Here is a 24,191-nt window from a genome sequence, read left to right on the forward strand (position 1 = left end):
ACACACACACACACACACACACACACACACACACACACACACACACACACACACACACACACACACACACACACACACACACACACACACACACACACACACACACACACACACACACACACACACACACACACACACATGATACGAACTATCATAAAATCTTGAACATGATTAATAATTTCATAAAAGTTATAAATGCAAAAGCAGACGATTGCACACTTACGAGGATTCATCTTTAATGAGTAAAGTCCATCCTCATCATTTACCAAAACGGACACCTGTAATAGCATACAACAATGAGATCGTTATTTTTTAATATAATTTATATACAATCGTTTCTTGTAATATCAAAATAAATACTAAATAAATTGTTGATATCTACATATATAATATGAAAAAATATATAGATTGTAAGTGATAAAAATAAATAGTAATGTGCCCGAAATTTTCTAGTTATAAATTACATACCATCCAATATAACATTGGCAAAGATTTTCATTATTTGTAGCTTGCTGGATCAACAGATCGACTTGTTGTCGCACACTGAGAGTTTCTTCATGCGAAAAGTCACGCCCTGTTAATTTATCTCTGACTCTCGTTATAATCGTCAAGGCTTTCTTGTTCAACGCTTCTGGTTGATTATTATCAGCTGTAATTATTGCAAAAGTGCAGATTGTAGATGTCACGATAATAAAATTAAGTGATTTTTTTATATAAATTATTTTTTGTTGATTTTAAATTTTTTAAATTTTTTATTACGATTTTGATCAATTTTTATTAATGTTTTTATATATAACACACAGCGCGCGCGTGTGTAATAAAACTATATATAAAAACAATTAATTTATAAGCAAGGTGACGATGTCAAGTTGAAATGACTTAAAAATTACCTCCATTTTCAATACTACACGGAACACCTTTCTTTGGTAATGTGGCGGTAAGAGAATCGAGCATATCGCCGTGTTCCTGACTGCTGCTGGCACTCATGCCTTGAGTGTCCGATCGTTTGCCCTTGGGCATGGTATTGTCCATCAATCTCCAATTCAGGAGAGGGTCATAAACAAATGCCTCTAGAACCGCCATTAGACTATCCTTGTTTCGATGTAGCACGGACATCACGGACTCGCAAGTCCTTCTATACGTTCCCTCTATTCCGGTCACTTCCATCGCATTGATCAACATTCGCGTCAAACGGAACGGTATCTTCTCTGGGAACTTTTCGCGTGTCATCGCTACCTCGAAGCAATCTCCGAAGTCGATGTGCAATATCTTACCACTGAGACGGTCGAGCATCAAGTTAGACGGATGACGATCACCAAGACCGAGTATGTATCCCACCATAGACATCACAGCTAGAGAGCGCGTATAGTTCGTTCTACGATCAAACCATACTTCGCTCGACGGTGACTTCAGCCACAAAAGTCGCGCTAGGTCATCGCCGTGGGTATGTTCGAGTGCGTGCTCGAATACTTCAACTTTTTGCATGAGTATGAGATGATCATAGTCAGGTGCCATCTAAAAAAGAAAAAAAAACCTTAAAATATTATAAGGCAACGTACGGCTCCAAGAGCGATCAACTCATAATGGATGGTTCGACCTTGATACGAGCCTTTTATACGAGGTGAATAATCCATTTTGGAAATCTACATCGTATTAATTTAAATAAGAAAACAGAAAAGTTACATTCTCATATATCTTACAATGTATACTAGACAAATTTCTTAATATAAAAATTTTTAAAGCTTCCTCACTCGTAACATTATCCTGTGCTCGATATTCAATAATATCTTCTTCTTTTCTCTGTAGTCTCTAATAAGCGTATGAAGCGTATCACAATGCGGTACCCAACCGATAAGACCACTGTTTGTGGATAATGGAATCACAGCGTATCTCTAAATATAAAATCATAATATTATTCATATATTTCTTTAACTTTTAATTAATATTAAATAATATTATAAACACGTAAAATGCTGAAAATTCTTTTACTTGAATAGTAAGGTTTCTTCGGAAGGTATCCGGATCATGTAACAAGAGAGTGTTTACTAAACCAAATAACTGCATTACCCTTTCATCTTGTCTCAGATCCTCATGACCTTTCAATAGAAACATATAATCCTTACCGTTACTACCTACAAGATACATAGATATTAAAGCAAATTTCATCAATATTATTAGCATGTTTTTTTATATATAATCGAAATATTCGAATCTAATTTACTTTTAAAAAATAACTGACCTTTAATGCATAACTTTCTTGGTCTCTGTTTGCTAGTTATCACCTGCATAGAGCTATGAATGCTTGCTATTCTCACGATAGGTTGACCAGGGCTATAGCTTCCCGGAACAGCTAATTCCAAATCTCTGCAAATGAGCAATTTCGGACTGACATATTGTAATTCCAAACTGGTCAATTGTGGCAATTGTCGGGATATCCTCCGAAATACATGATAATATAAATCCCAAGCTTGATTCAAATCTCTCACGTTCCGAGATGTTTTATATCTGTTACACCATTCCTGTGCTTCTATTAAATCCCTTCCGTAAGCTTGATTGAAGGACGTCTCTTTTAGAGTTTGCGGCCCTCTTTCTAACATGGCGTGTAAAGGCTCTAAAGTGTCAAACATGCCTCTAACATTCCTCTCTCCAAAATATAATCTACTAGCTTCTTCTAAGCCCTCGTGCCATAGTTCGTGCCATAAAATCGCAACTCTGATGAGCTCATCGCTCGCCATCATGGCCTGCTGGACCAATGTCGGACTGTGCTCACACATGCTCTTCAGGATTTTGTTAGCTGCGGTCTTCCTCGCGTGGCTAGCACTTTTTGAAGCTACTGTCAACGGATAAACCAAAGCCTGAGGATGCGTTTTTCCTATATCTATGAGAAGATGATGTATGCATCGACCGACCAACGCTCTAGGAGTGTCGATTCTGGCTATGAGTTGTGGAATCACTTGCAGCCAAGTATTTATCTCTATTAATCTTATGCCTTCGACCACAGCGTCATACACCTCTGGCCACTGACCATAATCAAACCAGAGTGTAAGCAGGCGGAGGGTGTCTTGCAGAGAGTTACCATCCGACAAGTTGATGGACCTGAAAAATCCCTCCACAGCTGGGACAGTAAATTGAGATATATATTGTGAGCTGGAGAGATTATTGCGCGCTCCGTTGCCTGCAGCCTCCATAGGAGCAGAATCACTACCTTGCTGATGTTTGTAAAACAAAACGGTCTCGTAATTGGTGTAAGCGAAGGCATGCCAAGCTTTATACCATGTGGGATCATGCTCCGTCGCTGCGGCATAATAAGATAATACCGCGGGAATAGAATGTTCATTTATACCCTGCAAGGACTCCAGCCACTCGCCGAGCTTAAGGTAACACCTGGCGAGCAATCTTTTTTTGCTTTCATACTGCTTCTCGTCCTCTTGATTAATTATCGCCGCTGTTGTCGGCTGCAAGTAGGTCTGCACAAATCGCTGCAGCTGATTGTAAGCCTCTTCGCGTTTATTCGCAACCCACAAGTGCTTGCAATAAGCGAAGGTTACCTGAGGATGAGTGGTCGGCAGCGGCTGATCTGGAGTCAGGGATGGATCTGTGCCCATCAGCATCACCAACGTTTTGTGACATAGCATCAAACTACCGCTCTTCCGACAGAGACTGGCATATTTAAGCCATGTGTACATGTCGTCGTGCGGTGAGACTACCAGCGTGTGTACCTGTATGATCTTCTGCCAGTCTTCTACTATCTTTTGTCCACCCTGAAGCCTCTCCCACCACATGGCCTTGATGGCCGCTCTACGTTCGGGCACCAGCTTAAACTGGATCACTTCTTCTAACTCGGCCAATTTTTGCACTTCCACCATGGCGTTGTATGCCCGTTGATAGCTCTCACCAGCCATGGCAGTTAGTTCAGTGTCTAACAGATCCCTGGCACTATCGATAAACTGATGTGCGACGTTGTACTGTTCATCGTGGATCGCCAGTACCGCTCTGTAAAATGCTCCGTCTTGGGTATCCTTTGGTATCAACGAAACGTATTTCTGCATACTTTCCCATTGACCCAAACCCCACGCTGCAGCTGCCGCCATTCTCGACATTCTTTGCTTGGTATCGTCGGTCTGATTCGTCCATTGTTTTGTAGCAACCTCATGCAATTGTCCCCATTCTCCGAGAGCCTCCAGACAACGCATCTCTCCCAAAGTAGACTCCACATCTGCGGAATCGCTCTCCAGACGTTCCTGATACAACTGCAATGCTTTATCCCAGTTGTGAAGCTTCTCGTACCAACGTATTTGGACCTTGAGATCTTGCTGATTGTGATTCATCACATATTCCAACAGACCTTCCGCCGCTTCTTTCTGTTGAAGTTTGTTATTGATGGAAATCAGGGACTCGAACACGCTGCTGTTCCTGCTCTTGTGAAACTCGTCCTCCTTGTAGTGTAACGCCTTGGCATATGCACGACAATGCATTGCCGTATCCCCGAGAATCTTATTGTCTAATGGCAAAGGACCCTTGTCAATGTGTTCCATGAATTCAGCCAAGTTCAGAATGGTTTGCGTCACTTCGGTGGGCAGATCGGGAACCATCAATGCTTGATGCAGAGTCTGTATCAGTTCCATTCGGTAATTCTCGGCGAGTTCGGTCCAGCACGAGACGAAAGCCGCGTTGAACAGATCGCGCGGTAACACAGCGTAGGTTTGCGCCAGCGCCCAGCAAGATCTCAGAGCCGGAGAGGGAGATTCTTTGAGGAGACCGATGGAGAAGCATCGTAGCCATTCGAGCCAATCGTCCTTGGATACCCGTCGCGTCGCTGTCCATGCCTTCTGCAAATTCGAAGCCGATACGTTCAGTTTCTTAATCGTTTCCGAAGGCGTTAAGGAGAACTCGCGATTCTTATTGCGCGAGTGCCGCATTCTCATCAGTAAGAAATCTTCGCCATCTGCCGCGGTCGAATCTGTGAGTATCTTGTCTACTAGAACATCATATCGTGAATTGACTATCTTGTGTTTCGTCATAACTTTCTGGACTAACACGATGAAAATCTGATACTTTTTGCCCAACTGCATCACGACAGCGCAAAGTGTGTCCATGGCTGTGTTCCTTAATTCTGGACATTGGTCCAATGTACGTACCAGAGTGTGAACGATTCGCGACGCGAAATCTGTAAAATCCAACGTATCCGCGAGGAGATCGACCGTTTCGAGAGCAACCTTATTCACGGCTATCGGGCAGTCATTTGCGTAAAACAGTTTAACGATCGGTGGAAGTACGAGGTGCAAGTAATTATCCAGATTGTTCCCGAATGTCTGTAGAGCCAGAAGCAGCTTCACCGTCACTGCGCGATCTTTGCTGCTATCATGCGTTAGTACTCGAAGTATCGGTGGCATCAGTTGTGGCAGATAGATCTTGAATTCCGCGCCTAGGGCCATTGCGATCTGCTCGACTAAAAGAATCAACGTGCTCTGTAACGGGCTATTCACAGTCCAGAATTCCTTAATCAAGATGAATATGTCATCCAAATAGTTGCGTATATGTTGCTTCACGATAGCGATGAGAACAGCCAATTGTTGGAATAGAAATTCTCGGAAATTTATGTCCGCCGTGTGAACGACGTTCAAGAAGCTTGGCATGACCTGAGAGATGTATGGTACGCATTTTATACCAAGACTCTTAAATATGAAGGTCACCGCTTGCACCACCATGGTGTGATGCTGAGACAAGGTCGGCTCGCGAATAATTCGCATAAGCGTCGTAATGGCAATCGCTGGATAAAATTCTTCCAGTGTGGATGGTGACATGTTCACTAGCATTTCACTGGTTGTCAAATCCTGAGTGTTCTCCACGTCATTCTTGGTATCTGCCATTGAGGTGAGCGTGTCCAACTGGCAGTCAATTTGTCCGATATTCATCTTGTGTTTATAGGGGTCCAATGCACCCAACTGTCCGAGCACTCTAATGGCCTCTCTTCTGATAATCGGCTGTTGTTCGGTTTTGAGGAAATTAATAAGAACATCCAGCAAGGTCGGATATTGTATGTACGGTTTCACTACGTGACCTGTGCTACCAACTAATTGGCCAAATACCCATAACGCTACTCCTCTTTTCTCAGGCGAACTGGCGTCTACCAACATTTCCAGTAATATCGATGAAAGCTCGGACATCCACTGTTGCATTTCGGCACCGTTGACCTCCGCCAAATCACCAATCGCGCGCAGAACGGCCAGCACAACGCCGGGATTGGGATCGGATTCCTTTAACTTTGGGACAAGAACTTTTAAAATTGGCTCCATATATGGTCGAACGAGTCTCGGCGCAGTCACTACCAGATGATCCAACATTCGAGCGGCTTGTTCCTTGTTTCGACCCATACCTGAATGCTCCAATTCCGTCAGAAATTGGACTAAAGTCTTCCTCAACGATGGCATAACGTAAGCGGGATTTAGTGTGCTGAGTCGGCCAACAGTACGAACTGCTAGTTCTCTTATTTCAAACATCTCGTCGTTCATGGCGATAAATAGCGCAGACAAATTCTCCGCTTGCGCTAACTGAACGTCAAAGGAATCGTCCAATGACGCCAACACCCACAGACGAACGTCGGGATCTGTGTCGGTTATTCCTACTACCAGCAATTTACCCAGAACAGTTGAGACAGTAGTGGTTACCGTAGGGCCAGACTGATTCAGTGTTAATCTCAATAACCTAGAGCACGTTTTGACAGCTTCCAATCGGACCTCTGCCTGTTCTGATGTTAAAAAGTGATCCGCGCATCTCTTGACGAACTGCAACAATGGATTATTGTCAAAGTTAAAGGTACCTAATGTTTTCAATGCAAGTACCGTCGACGAAACGTCATCCCCTGTAGAACTAGGACTAGTCGCCGTCCACGGTGCACCGGGATGTCTCAAAGGTTTTTGCATTAAAACCTGTGACAGCATTCGCAAGAGACCTTGAGATATATCCACCTGCAGAGACGGAATGCTGTGCGCCAGCTCTCTAAGAGCCGTGGTCAATATTGGGCTTAATCCGGTTTGAAACATGGGCTCCAGCAAGTCCCTTACATCAGAGGCTATGACCTGTTTGACCGCGTGGCTGAGCAGGGTAATGCAAACAAACACCGCTGGCTCTAAGGAAGTACGCTTCTTGCTCGGGGTTTCCTTAGATGGTAGCAAACTTTTGATCATTTCCATAATTTTTGGCAGATATGGATTTATTGCATCTTCCACTGCCACGGCTATAAAGCCGATCGATGTGAAAGCGGCGTAACGATCTTTCTCACGACTGCGTAGGATTAATAAAAGGTATGCCAAAGACTCTTTCAAATGATCCCTTATAAACTTTTCCTTGTTAAATGCGGCGAGTCTTGGCAATAGCATCATGAGGGCATGTTGAATATGTGGATTCCTCGATATTTTTTGATTCATAACGTCATTATAAATATCATCCAATCTATCCTGCATCAAACATCTGCAAACAGTCGACTCATGCGCTGGATACAACGTGTGCTGAGACGCAGTCGCGTTCTGGGTACAATATCCGGCCCATTTGGATCCTATCGTTGTCCTCAAGCATGGCATTAAGGAAAGTATATCATTTTCATTTTGCGTAGAACCATTTAATCTTTCCATTAAAGCCTCATAATTCCTTTCCCACTGGACATTGCTGCATCTTAGTAGTTCGTTCAACACTAATAGCGAACCATGTATCCTGTCATCCCTATTAATGCCCTTCTCTTTCGAATGAATCTCCTCGAATCCGTCGATTACTTCGTCGTAGCACTGTTTGTACCATTGTGACTTGTGCATTTGCTTCACAGTTTCCCTTTGAGCTGTAACTACCAGAGCCGCTCTCAAAGCTTCTACTGCGCCTTCCCGTATAGCTGGCTTAGGATCATGTATAGCGTTGAATATCAACTCGAAAAATGGTGTAACTTGTTGGAAAAAGTATGTTGGCACAGAGACAGCGAGTTCTCTTAGTACAAGTACGGCAGCATGTTTCCTGCCCTCGTGTCTGTCCGTACCAAGCCACTCGAAGGCACGTTTTACCTCAAACTCGACATACTCGGCTGTATAAGTACCAGACACTAGCGCCAACTTCCCAACAGTCTTTGCAGCTAATTGCATAACGCCTACGTCGTTGGAAGGTATCAAATTTCTAAGATAGTTAGCAAATCGTACCGTTCGTGTATTAAAATTACCTACGTCCGCTCCTATAAGGCAAACTATGGCTAATATACCACCTTTCTTTTCATTAATATCAGAGGCGGATACCATTTCGAATATGTGATGATTAAATTCATCCATAAAAGCTATGATCTCCTCCTGTGATGCCTCCCGCAGTTCCCGCTTGACGTATAGACACAGATCGCGTGCTGCCTTGTTGCGGGCCTCCTCATTTCTTGACTTGAGTCGCTGGACAAACTGCTGCATCAGTATACTTGACATTGTTTTAGCATTAGATGTATAAATCAGAGTGTAAAACATAACAGTCTAAATTCCATCCTATGATTTAATGCTCTGAAAAAATCATTTTTATTACTTTGCAACTACGTTTCATTATTTCCTATCACCTATGTAATTACTGAACAATAAAATCGATACATTATTATATTACGTTTGCACCTACTTGGCTATATATGGATTCCTTTTTGCGGCACAGCATTGTTGCTAGCAATACAAATACTTCCATTTATGCGATGAAAAAAACATCGAGTCCTCATTTATACAAACGTATTTCAATACAAGTATATATACATATATATACGTGATGACATATCCGATCTCCGGTATTCTCCGTCCACAATATCATGTTTCTTACTTATCATCCATTAACGAACAATCAGTTTGTTTGTTGCTTTGTTGCATAACTCGTATGTCGTTCTTGTTACGTCCCGCGACAAAAAATATTAAGAATACAAATATCTCTCCCAAACGCGCGAAAATTATAACCTTACGAGCGAAGATGCATACTGATTGAATTGGCGCTACTGTCGTAAAGTCGTAAAGGTAAGAACTCATGGACGCGTCATTTCATTTGACGCACGCGTCGCGCGCGTCCACGTCACTAGGCAAATAACTAAATTATAAGACTTCTAACACTGTCTCATTCGGTTTGACGCGTGTACAGTTTATGGCTTATTTTGAAGAAGCCATAAACCACCATTAAAAAAATTATCCAATCGCATTTCTCTTATGGGTCTTCTACAATAAGCCATTAGTCATAAATCAGAAGACAGAAGCTAAAAATTAACGACAGTGACCGAAAGTTTCCACCGAGAGTTTAATCCGGATCAGAATGTAGGAACCAACCAACTACAATCAAGTATTCTCCTGTTACAGTAGAAAGACAGGGGAAAGCTCGACTGTAGTTGATTGATTTTTACATTTTGATCCGAAATAATCCCTCGGTAGAAACTGGTAGGACTGTGATTGATCAATTTTTAGTTTCTGATTTTTGATTAATGACTAATGTGTTTATTGTAGAAGACCCATTATGAAGACGCACATGTGACTGGATAATTTTTATTATGCATACGTTTAGGGCCACTTTCACCAAGCTCCGATTAATTTAATGGACCTAGTAACTTTGCAAGATTCCAACTGAAGCTGATTATCAGAGAAAAAAACCGTGAACTGAAGAGAAATTACTAGGTCCATTATGTTAATCGGAGCTTGGTGAAAGTGGCCCTTATACGATTATGCAAGTTTGTGTGGATAACCTTTTAATGTTATGTAAGAATCTGTGCTCCCCGTCTTAAGTTTCCGACCGGCACCCGGCAATAGAGTTTTTCCATTCTTACATCGCAACATTACTCTTATTAAAGAGACTAAAATATCGTCCGTACACTACTGCCAGTCCATTTTTAGTTTAGGAACTACGTGCTGCATACATTTTTTGACACTATCGATAAAATCGTATCATCGAAAGTACATGTAGTTCGTGTCTGTACTAAATCCTCAGGATATATAGGCTGTGTTTCAAAATTTACTGCCAGTACTGAAAATGAAATCTATAGTGTACGTGACATAAACTATAGTTTTTCAGTACTAGGCAGTGAATTTTGAAACACAGCCTTAGTACTACTTAGTACACTACAGACATGTAATGTATAGGCGATTTCAATGGTAATAAGAAAAAGGTAATAAGAACAAACTTCTGTAAGTTAAGTTTCTCTGCTGACAATTAAAATTTAAAAAAATGTAAAAATTTAATAGTATCTAATCGTAAATATTATGATAAGTCCATGGGCATGCATCATACATTTAAAGTAAAAGCATAAAGTATTTTCATTATGCATTTAAATAGAATGGATAAAAAATGTCGGACAATCATAAACCGAGAAGATGGCCAAACTTCAATTAGAGAGTCTTTAGCAGCCGGTTGTTTTACTTTTTGGTAAATTTTACCTGTTAGGTAAATTTGGCAATCCGCCATGTAATTGGGTAATCTTGCTACTTACCCAACAGGTAAAATTTATCAAAAGGTAGAACAATCTTAGACCTTAGTGATTTAGATAAACGCGCGCGTGCGCGTATCGCTACACGTCTTTGATCTTAGGATGCGAGAATAATCGATGATAAAAGAATTACTCGTAAAAATATCTGTTATCGCTCTATTTTTATTATACATTAAAGTTTGTTAACCTCTCAATGTTACACGCGAAGATGTGGGATACGTTCGGAATTGATTACCAATCTAAATAAGATTTTACCTAAATAAAACCTAAATAAAAATAAAGGCTATGTATCCGTTGGCGAATAATGTATGGACTACTTATATAAAGCACAATTATAATATATTTCACAAATTGTTTAAACATTCATACATAATTATACGAATTTTCGCATATGACGAAAAGGCGATTGAATGAAAAATTAGAAGGATAGAAGTATATTATAAAAACAATGTATTTCAAAGACAAAATAAAAAAATGTTGGGACATCGTAAGAACGACCGTAAATTATAGTACCAAAATTAATGGCGTATAATACCGCAAAAATTTACGAATTTAACAATTACGAGGCCTGACTCTTCGCTGACAACTCGAGAATCTTTTCAAATCTCTCTCGAGTCTTTGAATTTTTCCATCGCGTTCACTGCACAATTTCGGAATGTCGAGGATATATTCTAATTCTTATCGAGGTGTAATAAATAAATCATTTTTTTCTAGCAATATATGTTTGAATAAACTGTAAGCTTGAAGACGGACAGGTGAAAGGAAGATGTACAGCTGCCGTAGCCAGATAGTTACCGTCAGATAATTATCCACATCTTCAGTTTTTCCAAGTTTTTTTTTATCGCCGAGAATTTGAAAAAATAGAAAGAAACTTTTGTAACTAGGAAATGATAAGTCATTGCATTGTCTGCTGCAATCACTGTTTGTATTTTTTTTGTAAATCGCGCTGGGCCAAAGCAAGAGTAATTTTGAAAATGTAGTGGACAGAGCAACATTCTTTCGTCTATCGATCACATTTTTATCATATTTATATAATGTAATGTACAATATGCAGCTACATTATGATAATCGGTATGTTCAACGCATTCAAAACTGGCAACATTGTGGGTACTTTACCTTTCTCTTTTTTCGCGCGCATGTGTATGTATGTATATGTGTGTGTGTGTGTGTGTGTGTATGTGTGTGTGTTGCGTGTGCGTGCGCGCGCGCGCGCGTTGTGTTAAATTTTCTCATCGAAGAGAGGTATCATTTAAATTACTCATTAATCAATGTGTATCGTATGTTTCAAAGTTAGGTACTTTAATATAATTACTTCCAAGTTTTCCACATGTTTGTGGCATCTCTGTGTAAAAAGTGTAACTATATAATGCTAATATAATAATAATAATAATAATAATAATAATTATAAGTTGCGCAAGGCAATAGTCCGATGTGGCCGTTCGATCGTGTGCCTGCGGCCGCTTCCCGCTCCTCTCTCCCCTTAAAAAAAAAAAAATCTACTGACACACAGTCAACTCCCAGGAATAACCTCTTCTACATTTTCCACTCAAATCGCGGAGAGCTTGCGACGTTTGTATCGGTTGTTTCTTTTGTTGCCCATTCGTAGTAGAGGGGGGAGGAGGCGTGCAGCTGTTTTTGTATGATGTTAATAGCAACTGAATGTTGACAAAGTAATTTTCCCAATTAGCGATTGGCATTTTTCAGCTGATTGGAAAGCCAGTCGAGACCTTCGTAAAGTCCGTCTCCACTCGTGGCACACGTTGCCTGGATGTACCAATTGCGATTACGTAGAGAATGTAACCCCAATTTGTCGGTGATCTCTGCTGCATTCATTGCGTTTGGCAGATCCTGAAATGTTACTCATTTAATAGTGTCCTTTGCTTAAATCACTCTTATGCAAATCCAACAAATGACTATTTACTTGTTTGTTAGCGAATATGAGAAGTACTGCATCTCTAAGTTCATCTTCCGCCAGCATTCTCATTAACTCTTCACGCGCTTCACCGATACGTTCCCTATCATTACTATCAACGACGAATATCAATCCCTAAATTAAATATAAAGAAAGATAATGTGATAATGGAAATAAGATATCAATTTAATGGAAAAACATTAAAAATTTACAATTAATAAAAAAAATAAACGTACTTGTGTATTCTGAAAATAATGTCGCCACAAAGGTCTTATTTTGTCTTGGCCGCCTACATCCCATACAGTGAAACTTATATTTTTATACTCGACTGTTTCTACATTGAAACCTAAAAAATACATTTACGTGCATGTACTATCTTTTACATGTTTATAAACTATTACAGTATTTAAAGCTGCTGAGTAGTCATATTGAACTGTCAGAAGTGACAGAGAAATGACATGTTAATCTTTGCCATATGCCATTTGTAAATAAAGACAATTTGGATAAAACAAAATCATTTAACATTTGTTGAAATGAAAAGAAATTATATTCCTTCCTCCTGACAACTGGTAAATAATTGTAAATAGTATAAGTGAATTTTTTATAACTTTTTATCACTATTTATCGATTGTAAGGAATAAGAATAGCTTTCATGGCTTTTTTACAATTGTTTTAAAGCAATCTCATAATTTCTTTTTATCCAAATTGCTTTTTTTTACAAATGATATCTAATAAAAATCAACGTATCATTTCTTACTTCCGATATCATGGTACAATATGGCTGTGATGACAACTAGGAAGTTTTTTGTATGAAAATTCTAAAATATACAAAAATGAACTATATTATGGTCGAATAAATTGAGAAATTGTAATTGTTTATAGGAATGAAATATACAAATATTACTTAATATCTGATAATATATTCTTTAAATTACAGGTGCACATGAAAGAAAAAGACATGTACTTACCTATAGTGGGAATTGTAGTGACAATTTCCCCTAATTTTAATTTGTACAGAATTGTGGTTTTACCCGCTGCATCAAGACCCACCATCAAAATCCTCATTTCTTTTTTGCCAAAAAGACCTTTGAATAACGTTGCAAACATATTCCCCATGATTGGAACTTGTATGTCAGGACCTGAACATATGCACATATATATATATTCACACATATGTATACATATGCATACACACATATATTATAAATTATATATTAACTATAATATACTATAATATATTATAAACTATTTTTGTTGCATTACAATGTAATATATATATGTATATATACATCTCCATTATATTGTAATGCAATAAAAAATAGTTTGTAATATATTCTTAGAAAATATATGTATCGAATATGTCAAACTTTTAGATAAATACACATACATATGCTTGATTTTAACATATTGTCTAGAAACACATTGAGTATAGTCAACACAATACTGCAAATGCTTTGAAGTGTTTTTTAATTGGTTAGTTTGTAAAATTCTTTTTTCTAATTGGTCTTCAAAGCATTTGTAGCTAGACTTTGACTACAGCCATTGTCATTCTAAACAGTAATGATAGATTACAACTCCTGCATTCCCTAATTTCACCTCCAATGACATAGTTTGAAACTATGTATTTATATTACATTTAACACTAAGCAACAAGAAATACAATGGAAAGTATAACATTTCTATAGTTTTCAACTATACAACACAATATATTAAGATGTGATATATAATTTTTAAATGATAGAATTGTAGCATTCATGTAAGAAGAAATTGGCTTGATATGATGAAATATAAATTCAGCAAAATTATGTGATTGTTAAATACGCGCGTAATATGTACAAAAAATATTTATGTATATAAATATCATCTAACATTTACAATTGAAAAACATTCGAATGTGTATAAAGATGTCGATTCTTTTACTTCTTCTATCTTTTATGCATAAAATCAAGTACAGGAGAGTAACAGGAAACATCGTGAGAAACGATAGACGAAGAAACGATTTGTATGTGAATGAAAGAGAAACTCGAAATCGATTGCGGCGACATGTTAAGACACGTTTCTTGAAAAGCAGCATTCGTGATCAATCGGAGCATCAATCTCCAGTCTTCGCGGTTGCGGTCGTGCGATCACGACGTGTTCACGCGTATGTACACGATAAGAATTAAGATTCCAAAATTTCACAAACTAACCTGATCGCGTACAAAAGCAATCACGAGAGGATATAACATGCATATGTACATCATACATACATACATACATACATACATACATACATACATACATACATACATACATACATACATACATACATACATACATACATACATGCAACACACACACACACACACACACACAACACACACACACACACACACAATGTACGCATCTTCACGCACACACAGGACAATCGACAATGAATCTCGACACGGCGGGAATCGTACATTCGATACCTTTCGTCAAGAACGGAGGGAGGAGGGGAGAGAGAGAAAAAGAAAAAGATGATGAAAGAGCACATGCACGAGAGACTCTCTTCACGCTGCTCGCTATCGATTCTCATCCTCAATAAAATCGTTGTGATTATCGGACCAGCATACCCTCGGGGATCACTATTGACTGCCTTGCCGACGATCTCTATGCGGTTTTCGTACTATTTAAGGGTGTTGGTATTATTAAAAATACCAGCAGAGAGTGAAACCGCGCGAGCAAAGTAGAGGATATCGTGCGGTTTGCGAAGCCACTGCGTACACCCGGTGGCCTGTCACCTTCGACCTACTCCCCAGAGAATCGTCAAAGGTTCTCCGCTCAAAGATCCATTACCCAGAAACTTGCTCTTATTATCGAGTTCTTTGGTGACGCCACGTTGCACATATATGCCACTTACGTTACTTACGTTTCAGTAAAAAAGATTATTTTCACGAGAAACGATAAAACATAAAACCAACACTCCCGAAAAGTACCGTATGTCAAAATGGCGGACGTGGAAAGGATCTGCAACTTATGCCACGTATAGGGTCATCGAGCTGCCACGATTGGCTCGATGAGTCACGTGATGATGGAAATTAACAACACGGTACGCGATAATATCGCGAGATGGTGCCTCGTAACCGGTAACGTCGAGTTTAGTACTCCTAGAAGTAATGTGAAGTAATACGAGAGAGTTCTGTATATTTTGTTAACTCATAGGCCCTGCGCACAATGGAGGAAATATTAGTAATTAGGAATAGGAATAAATAATAAGATTTCAACCTAGAAACCAGAAACCGTGTATTCCGGCATGTAACTTTTATATTTGGTATATATATATATATATAGAGGTTGAAATCTCAATATTTATTCGTATTATTTTTAATATTTGTTGTAAATAATGTGCGCAGGCTCACAGATTATAATTAGACTATAATTAGACTAGAGACTCTTGAGAGTTCGGCGCCAATGTTCTAGAGGGAAATCTGAAGAGAGGCTACCGGCTTCTCTCCTGATTCCTGTTATCGTCGAAATCGCACACTACCATCAGTACATACATCCACTTTCGATTTGAGAACTAGCATTTTTCTTGTCGTTCGACTATAACAGGGGAATACTTGATTATAGTTGGTTGATTCTTACATTTTGATCCGGTTTAAATTCTCGGTGAAAACTGGGCCATTGTCGATAAAATATTGTATCGTCCACATAAAGTGGACGTGGTTCATATCTGTACTACATCCACACAATAAAAGCGTGCCAATTATTCATGTGGAAGAATTGATAGCACACTCTTATCAGGGAATCAATCTGTAATTTGAAACGAGATGAAGCATCGTTTGTTCTTTGACATATAACAATTATGACAAACAAAAAGAATGAAATGATTTCACAAGCGTTGTAAATGTTGAGTAGAACGCAGCTCAGAGAGTCGATTCTCCTATCACAACTCCTATTCACTCTATCAAGCGCGTTAGAATGAGTAAGAACTATGGTAGGAACATATTATATTACAACATGTTGAGCATGCGACGCGAACAAATACCTTGTATTTTCAAACAAGGTGAAAATTACAAAAGCGAGCAAATTTATTAGGTATTGACCAATGAAATAATTAGTATTCTAATAAATTCAATCACTTTCATAATTTTTATCTCATATCAAGATGCAGAATAGATCCCCTGTGACACCAAGCGTTGACTCGCTGCAATTAAGTGGTCTAATAGAATACACTAATATATAGTAGCGAGCATTCATGGGTTCGCTTCGCAATAGTTGAATCTGCTTAATGCGACCAATTATAAATTGCTCCATCTCTCTCATTAAGCGCTACAAAACGGCTCAAACATAGCATTAATGATAAACAGTAATAAATAAGTAAGAAATATGAGAGATAATTACAGATTATTTATAATAGACAAGTTATTCTGCATTACGAATTGTAATGAATAAACCTATTAATTCCGTTTTTGCTCAGTAAGTGATTCTTACACTGAACACAGCCATTGGCATATTCCGTTAGATTCTGAAATATAGATCAATCAAATGAAAGACTAAGCGCTCAATGAACGGTTGACGTTCTGAATGCATTTATTGATGTATTTTTAGAGGGCCTGTATTCTGTAACTCGTTGTGAACTCGATAACGAGTTGCGTAAGTCCAATCTACAATAGGTGTTTTATGTTTTAAACCATAACTCCATCGGATGTATAATAGAATTCTAAGCCTTAAGTCATAAGAAATGGACGAATCATAATCCATTATTCTTCTCGAATTCGACTGTAATTGGTTAATTTCTCACGACTTAAGATCAATTTTTCCACTTTGATAAATTTTATCTGTAAGATAAATCTGACAATTCGCGCATGTGATTGGATAATCTTGCTACTTATCCAATAAGTAAAATTTACCAAAAGGTAGAACAACTGTCTTTTAAGGTTTAAAACACTTATTGTAAATCCAGGATAGAGTCCTAAATATAACAGAGAAACGCCACCGAGCATATTTAAAGGGATCGTCCAAAGAAAAAATGTGATCTGTGTTTATATCTGTCATTCCGCAAACGGTGTGATTCCTATAACAATAGTGTTTTTACTGACTACAAAGAAATACTGATTCTTTTTGGAGACTGCAGTATACATATCAAGATTTAAAAATGATATTTACCGAAATTAGAATCCTAGAATATTCATGCGACTATCTGTAGAAAAAAAATGGCAGAACCAATCAGAAATCGTAGCAGAGGTGATGTTTCTCTGTTATATTTAGGACTCTAATCCAGGGTTACTCCGGATTTACAATAAGCATTTTAAACCGTAAGTCAAATGCGAGGAGAATAATTGGCTGCGTTCAAATTCAACAATTAAGTGAGCGCTGCTGCTATTGGTGTATTCTTTTAAATCAGATTTTAGAATCAAACATCAATAGCAGCGAGTGCCCACTGTTGAGTCTGTTGAATGCAGTCAATGACTATAATTCATCCATTTCTTATGGCTTAAGGCTTAAATCCTGTTTGTTAAAACGGGGAGCATAGACTCATGCATAAAGCATAAAAAATTCAAGCAATTATATTTATTCTTTATTTTATGGAAAAGAAGGAAACAAAGAACTTTGATTGGTTCAATTTCTTCTTGCATTACGTGTTATACATTATGCAAGAGTCTGTGCTCCTCGCTTGAGAGTGAAATCACATGGTACGGGAATCAACACGCGGGACAGAGGATGCGTGATTCGAACAACCAATCGTGGGAAAGATATGGGATAGAAAAATGCGAAAACGCTGTCTCGCATGTTCTCGATTGCTAATGCTTAAAATCCTATTGTAGATCCGGATTTATGGTTAAACGCGAGGAAAATAAAGCGGGGAGCACAGACTCTTGCATAAAACATGAAGCATAAGAAAATCAATCAATCAGTGTCCTTTATTTCATGGAAAAGAAGAAAACGAAGAATTTTGATTGGTTCATCTTCTTATGCCTCATGTGTTATGCATTATGCAAGAGTCTGTGTTCCTCGCTTAATTGATTATGATTCGTTCATTTCTTATGACTTAAAAATCTATTGTGGCTCTGGAGTAATAGCTTCTTGTAGAAAGTTTATTACAGCGCGAAACGTGCTGAAACGTACTACGTAATTGGATCAGAGTTGCCAAGTTTCGAGAAATTTCCTGTTTTCTTTAAGATTCAATGAAATTTAATGAATTATATATAAGAAAACATAATTTTAATCGAAATCTACTGAAATTTTTAAACTTTTCCAATATTTAAAAAAAAATCAGGAAATTTTATGATTTTTTAAATATGAAAGAAAGTTACAACACAATTGTTATGAAATGTATAAAACTACATATTTTGATTTGTGCCATTATTTACTAAACATAAAATAAAAAATAATTTTTGGAAATTTTTTCTCAGAAATTTTGTGATTTCTTTCCCTAAATTTTTATAAAATTTTCTATTTTTTTTCTCGGGAAATTTTATTATAAATTCTAAGGAAATTATTCTTTTCGACTTGGCAACCCTGAGTAGCGAGCTACAGAAAGCAACGATCATTATGTATATGTATGAATGCTACAAATTTATTGAATACCTCTAATTATATAATAGCATATTTTCAATTAAAATAGCATATTTTTAATTATATCTATTGTCAGTAATCTAGCTATCAACAATAGTCTATAAATGATAATTAAATTAAGATTTAATTCAATTTAATTCAATCGTGGTATAGCTTTTTATATTTCCAGAATAATCCAGTTAAATAACAAATTTCCTAGCATCGCATTTATTTCATGACAACCTGAAATACAAAAAAGTACATAAAGTATTGTGTTATTATTTCGTGCAGTACTTACAGATCCACCGTATAGCGTTGCCGATTTTCTGCATTCACATGAAACTAAAGTAACTTGAATCTTGCATTCTGTGTGACATGTAACAGGACAATCTCTACATTTCAGTGCTATCTTTCCAAACCTGATTCTAACATCAAACAGAAGGAAAATGAGATATATAACTTAATGGTCTAAATCTTTAATTGTATCTTCATTATACAACTGTCGCTAATCATCTTCCTAGATATTACCTCTTACCACATGGAGTACATGTTTCCGGTTTAATAACTATCTTTGATATAAAGCTGTGATTAGCAAAAGACGATTCGATCTTGGATAATTTAGAATCAATATTTTCTTTGTTAGATGCAATTTGGGTTGTAACAGGTACAGAACGTGCACTATCTTTTGTCTTAATATTTGCTGTTATTCCATCTGGCGAATTAAATTCTACAATTTTATTTAATGTGCCACACTGTTTATTCATAGAATATTCACCACTAGGTTTATACTCTTTCCACTTTTTTTCTCTCTGAACCTTTATGATAATATCGGTATCCAAATCATCTTCTGACTTGGATAAACAATTTAAATCACTTAATATCGAACCTGTAGAATCCGTTTCCGCTATTGTAGTCAGACTAAAAATCATGGAATTTTTGTGTAAATAGAATATATATTATATAATATTTTATGTTAGTTCTATACCTACTGTCTATCACTCCATTTGTCTTGGACAGTTAAATTATTACTTGTATATTCTATTTCGGATTTGTTCAGAAATTCTAGTTTCTTTCTTATATCTTCGTTCAAGTTTACTTCTCTGTCATGAAATAATACCTTTTTAACCGTATTGATTTGGCTTTCCTTTGAAACACAAATATACTTGCTTTAAAACTAAATGATAAATATTTTATAATTTAATAATATATATATCTTTAAAACAATTTTTTATATGTATAAGAAAGCTTAGGAAATTAATGCTAGAAGAAGTTTTACCAACAAGTTTTTATAATGCTCGATTGTTCGACGTTTACGTTTTTCCTCCTCTAAATTTCTTCTAGCATGACATAATTTCTGATGAAGACTTGCAGTTTCTTTGCGTATTCGATCTAAATCTAAACAAAGTTGTTGATACTCTTCCAAAGGTAGACATTTTGTTTGTGGCATATTGGTCAAAACTGTATTAAAAAAATAAAATGAGTATCGTATTAATTTATCACGAGTGTCTATACATAAAAGAAAAATTAATTTATTACAATACGTATTATCTGGATAACTTCAATTATATTAATTTATTGTTGTTAATTATACGCTACGGATAATCATAAATTTAAGACATTTATTTTTTTATTTTTAAATAATCATCTCAGGCAAACCCTAATATAAGTGATGTATCATGCATGAGTATAGTTATTTTCTCATTCAACAAATAAGTATAATATATAATGCTTTTATAAGTAACAATTACAATGTTGAATAGGAAAATATAATATTGATATCATGATACCAGCTGTTAATTGATATTTACTAGGATAGTAAATATGACAATAATTAAATATGTGAAAAGCGCACAAGTGATTTTGTATATACAAACCTCCATTTACTTACACACAGGATGTTGTCATGTCCCATAAATGTCAAAAATTGATAGATTTTTGTTTCCTAATTACACTCTAAACTTGCCACATAAAAATAAATAGCTGCGTAGCAAATGAGAACTGTTATGAAAATAAAAGAAATTTTTATGCGAGAGTTTTATCAACCGTTATGTTTTGTAATCAATTAGCCTTCAAATTCTTCATTTTTACCAAATGGTTAAATAGAAACTTCCTAGTTAATAAAATATATTCCTATATATGTTCAAGAGAAATTTTGAACAATAATTCAGAAGATATTCAAAATTTATCTGGATCTGAATATATCTATCTAAATTATAAATTGCATCGACAATTACCCTATATTAGACGTTCAACTAACTGCTGAAGAACCAAGATTCGTATGAAGATAAATAAGAAAAATAGAAAAATAGAAAGAAAGAGATGACATTATTACAAGTGCATTGTTTGCCCTTTAAACATAAACTTGAAATATGTGATGAATTAATAGAAGACTTGAGAAAAGCGATAACTAATGATAAATACTTGGAACAATCTGAAATTGAGGTATTTTAATAACATTTTCGTAAATTATTTCACCGCTTTACACAAAATTAAATATTTTCTATCTGTATTTAAAAAAAACGAAAATTATAGGAAAAGATTGATGCTCTATGTAAATGGTTATGTACAACACCTAAGAAGAGCTTTTATAGACTAGATCGTTTTACGGATTATTATACGAACGATCTGGATAATTTATATAAAGCATTAAAGCAAGTACGTCAAATAAATCAATTTTTTTTAGTAATACATAATTATGATATTTAATAATTTTGATGCTACTCTTGCTACAATAAGAAGTAATTATGACATATAGTTGTTTTTCAGTTATAAATTATAGTATAAAAAAACTTACACTTAATTAATTAAATTCTCGTATATTCCAAGATATTATATAATCTTGACATATCTGAGATACATTGTTATTCCTTAAACCTTCGTAATTCTAAAACAAAAAAAAATGTGATTTGTCTTTTGGCCTGGATATATTCTGTATAGTATATTCTAGATATCATTTCTAGATACATACTTTTTTTTTACAAGAAAATTTTACATATGATACCTATTTATATATTATGTTAGGATGGCAAACCGGATCCATCTATTCACTTCTTACCAGATCTTCCAAATGGAATAATTGCAGTCGACAGTTGGGATTTTTCGGTATCTCTTGATTTAAAGATATATCCAGATGAAATTATTGTTGATGCTATATGTGGTGCGGCTGTGCTAAGAGGTTCTCATGTTTATGCTCCTGGCGTTATTGGAATGCCAAATGGTAGAGTCTGTGTACATAGAATTCTTTCTGTAATTAAAAGTATTCATAAAAGAATCTTGTAATTAAATTTATTTAATTATAGGTTTAAGCATTAATACTAAAATTAGTGTATTCGCTGATGTTACTGGTCAATGTAAGAAAGGTTTAATTAAACCATATGCAAATAGTAATAAGATATATTTAGGTAACGGCATTCTTCGACAAACAAGAAAAGAATTATTTTGCAAAACAGCTAAAAATCCATGGTATAGAGTTCCAGATATTAATTATGTTAGAATAGATTAATTATGTTAGAATAGTGGTTTATAAAGAACTATCATTTTTGTAGATACATTGTACACATTTAAATGTTAAATTGTACACATTTAAATGTAAAATTTTACACGCATGATGATAACTTTATTCCCGTTATTAAATCTTTTCTATTTTCTACTAAATTGTTTTACTAAATTTCCAGTGGTATTGCAATAATTATGACTGATGTAATCTCACGAGTTCCACAATTGAATGTAAATAATGAATCTTTGAGACCACATGCATTATTACAAAATTTGCCCTCTATTATGTGTAGCCTAGTTTTAAATCCTCAACCAGGTGAAACAATTCTGGACATGTGTGCTGCACCTGGTAACAAAACTACACATATCTCCTTGCTTATGAAAGGACAGGTAAATGTTTAAAGAAAAAAAAAATTTCTTTGTTACACAGCACATATAACATATATTATTCTTTCGAATTACTGTGTATACTTTATCTTCTTATTTAAATTCGCACAAGCACGAAACTATAATAATTAGAAAAAAAAGTAGATATGTAGTGTATTCACTGAATTTAATTATCATCTTTGATATAATTTCCAGGGTACAATAATAGCTCTGGAGAAAAATTCAGGTAAAGTGAAACGATTTAAGGAAAAGTGTAATGATAAAAATATAAAAATATTTTGTTATGATGCTACAAAAGCTGTCATCAAACGAGAACATAATTTCATCCATACTGACGGACCTCCATTCGAAGAAAATTATTTCGATCGTATTCTCTTAGATACTCCATGCAGTGCGTTAGGTCAAAGACCGCAATTATACAATACGATCACGCCGATGCAACTTCATTCTTACATTCCTTTGCAGCGAAATCTCTTTTCTACCGTAAGTACACAAATTAAATTATTTGTCATATAAACATGTATCTGTAATCTATTAATTATATATACACGTAGATTAAACTTTAAAAAAGATAAATATTATTATATAGGCCGTACGTCTTTTGAAACCAAAAGGGACATTGGTGTATAGTACATGCACTATCACAATAGCGGAGAATGAAGGAATTATCGCTTGGGCATTGAAACAATTTCCAAAATTGCAATTACAATCTGTTAAAGATCGAATAAAAACAGACAAATATGGCACTCGAGGATACATTATAAATGGTTTAACGAATAAGAATGCGAAAAAAGTATGCAGATTTGGTCCCGAAAGTGACTCTATTGGATTTTTTATTGCATGTTTGAAAAAATGTTCCTAAGATGATGAAATTGATCGAAGCTGTATTACACAATACTTTAATAAAAAGAGAGAGAGAGAGAGAAAGAGAGAGAATTTCTTTGACTTAATAAATTTGTAATATTCTTAGCTAAAATTAGAAACATTTATTGTCGTCTTCTTTATGACATAAATAAAGAAGAAGATTCTAAGAGTGAAAGGGACTGAGAAAGTTTGGAAGAAGTTTAAAAAAATGAACATGTCAAAAAAAAAGAGAAAATGCCTATTTCAAAGACTTCTTCTCATAAAAAGAATTTTTTTGTTTCTAAAAATGGAATTTCTGCAACCTACGTTATGATCGTATTCCGATATACTTACACTGTATTGGAAATCTATAATATACGTCAAAAACGTGTGAAGTATAGACTTTCAGTCTTAGTAGTAGTATTTCGAAACATGATCATTGCTTCTTATCATTGTGTTTATAATAGTGCGTGCGTGCGTACGAGTGTGCGTGATAAAATATACATTTTTGTAAATAAAATCTATATATATATATATATATATATATATATATATATATATATATATATATATACT

At 35.9% G+C, this 24,191-nt stretch overlaps 4 protein-coding genes across 4 annotated transcripts; 1 reads left to right on the forward strand and 3 right to left on the reverse strand.

Moving 5' to 3' along the window:
• Positions 1 to 262: 262 nt before the first annotated feature.
• On the reverse strand, positions 263 to 8,447 carry LOC105624966 (serine/threonine-protein kinase mTOR). Its single transcript, XM_012206309.1, has 6 exons — positions 2,240 to 8,447; positions 1,990 to 2,132; positions 1,752 to 1,892; positions 891 to 1,515; positions 469 to 649; positions 263 to 278 (listed from the first exon to the last, which is right to left on the reverse strand). The coding sequence occupies exons 1-6, from the start codon at positions 8,445 to 8,447 to the stop codon at positions 263 to 265; spliced, it is 7,314 nt and encodes a 2,437-aa protein (XP_012061699.1).
• A 3,695-nt stretch (positions 8,448 to 12,142) lies between these two features.
• Positions 12,143 to 13,487, reverse strand: LOC105624942 (ADP-ribosylation factor 1). Its single transcript, XM_012206285.1, has 4 exons — positions 13,340 to 13,487; positions 12,608 to 12,717; positions 12,381 to 12,506; positions 12,143 to 12,307 (listed from the first exon to the last, which is right to left on the reverse strand). Exons 1-4 carry the CDS (start codon positions 13,485 to 13,487, stop codon positions 12,143 to 12,145), a joined length of 549 nt encoding a protein of 182 aa, XP_012061675.1.
• A 5,631-nt stretch (positions 13,488 to 19,118) lies between these two features.
• Positions 19,119 to 20,337, reverse strand: LOC105624967 (rac GTPase-activating protein 1-like). Its single transcript, XM_012206310.1, has 5 exons — positions 20,167 to 20,337; positions 19,880 to 20,034; positions 19,419 to 19,808; positions 19,189 to 19,315; positions 19,119 to 19,133 (listed from the first exon to the last, which is right to left on the reverse strand). The coding sequence occupies exons 1-5, from the start codon at positions 20,335 to 20,337 to the stop codon at positions 19,119 to 19,121; spliced, it is 858 nt and encodes a 285-aa protein (XP_012061700.1).
• Positions 20,338 to 21,209: 872 nt separating this feature from the next.
• Positions 21,210 to 23,693, forward strand: LOC105624943 (putative methyltransferase NSUN6). The gene is made up of 7 exons (XM_012206286.1): positions 21,210 to 21,332; positions 21,423 to 21,545; positions 21,912 to 22,107; positions 22,190 to 22,352; positions 22,565 to 22,775; positions 22,968 to 23,255; positions 23,362 to 23,693. The coding sequence occupies exons 1-7, from the start codon at positions 21,210 to 21,212 to the stop codon at positions 23,632 to 23,634; spliced, it is 1,377 nt and encodes a 458-aa protein (XP_012061676.1). The 3' UTR covers positions 23,635 to 23,693.
• The last annotated feature ends 498 nt before the right edge of the window (positions 23,694 to 24,191 follow it).

This window comes from Atta cephalotes (assembly GCF_000143395.1).
Source record: "Atta cephalotes unplaced genomic scaffold scaffold00097, whole genome shotgun sequence".
In the NCBI taxonomy this organism is placed as follows: domain Eukaryota; kingdom Metazoa; phylum Arthropoda; class Insecta; order Hymenoptera; family Formicidae; genus Atta; species Atta cephalotes.

Coding starts and splice junctions, on each gene's coding strand:
- LOC105624966 (XM_012206309.1), bottom strand. CDS start 8,447: ATGTCAAGTATACTGATGCAGCAGTTTGTCCAGCGACTCAAGTCAAGA. Junction 2,133..2,239: donor AAGAAAGTTATGCATTAAAG/GTCAGTTATTTT, acceptor TGTATCTTGTAG/GTAGTAACGGTAAGGATTAT. Junction 1,893..1,989: donor GAAGAAACCTTACTATTCAA/GTAAAAGAATTT, acceptor TTTTATATTTAG/AGATACGCTGTGATTCCATT.
- LOC105624942 (XM_012206285.1), bottom strand. CDS start 13,487: ATGGGGAATATGTTTGCAACGTTATTCAAAGGTCTTTTTGGCAAAAAA. Junction 12,718..13,339: donor CACTACAATTCCCACTATAG/GTAAGTACATGT, acceptor TGTATTTTTTAG/GTTTCAATGTAGAAACAGTC. Junction 12,308..12,380: donor TCATATTCGCTAACAAACAA/GTAAATAGTCAT, acceptor GTAACATTTCAG/GATCTGCCAAACGCAATGAA.
- LOC105624967 (XM_012206310.1), bottom strand. CDS start 20,337: ATGCCACAAACAAAATGTCTACCTTTGGAAGAGTATCAACAACTTTGT. Junction 19,809..19,879: donor GACAAATGGAGTGATAGACA/GTAGGTATAGAA, acceptor CATGATTTTTAG/TCTGACTACAATAGCGGAAA. Junction 19,316..19,418: donor TGTACTCCATGTGGTAAGAG/GTAATATCTAGG, acceptor GTTTGATGTTAG/AATCAGGTTTGGAAAGATAG.
- LOC105624943 (XM_012206286.1), top strand. CDS start 21,210: ATGACATTATTACAAGTGCATTGTTTGCCCTTTAAACATAAACTTGAA. Junction 22,108..22,189: donor CGTTATTGGAATGCCAAATG/GTAGAGTCTGTG, acceptor ATTTAATTATAG/GTTTAAGCATTAATACTAAA. Junction 22,776..22,967: donor CCTTGCTTATGAAAGGACAG/GTAAATGTTTAA, acceptor TATAATTTCCAG/GGTACAATAATAGCTCTGGA.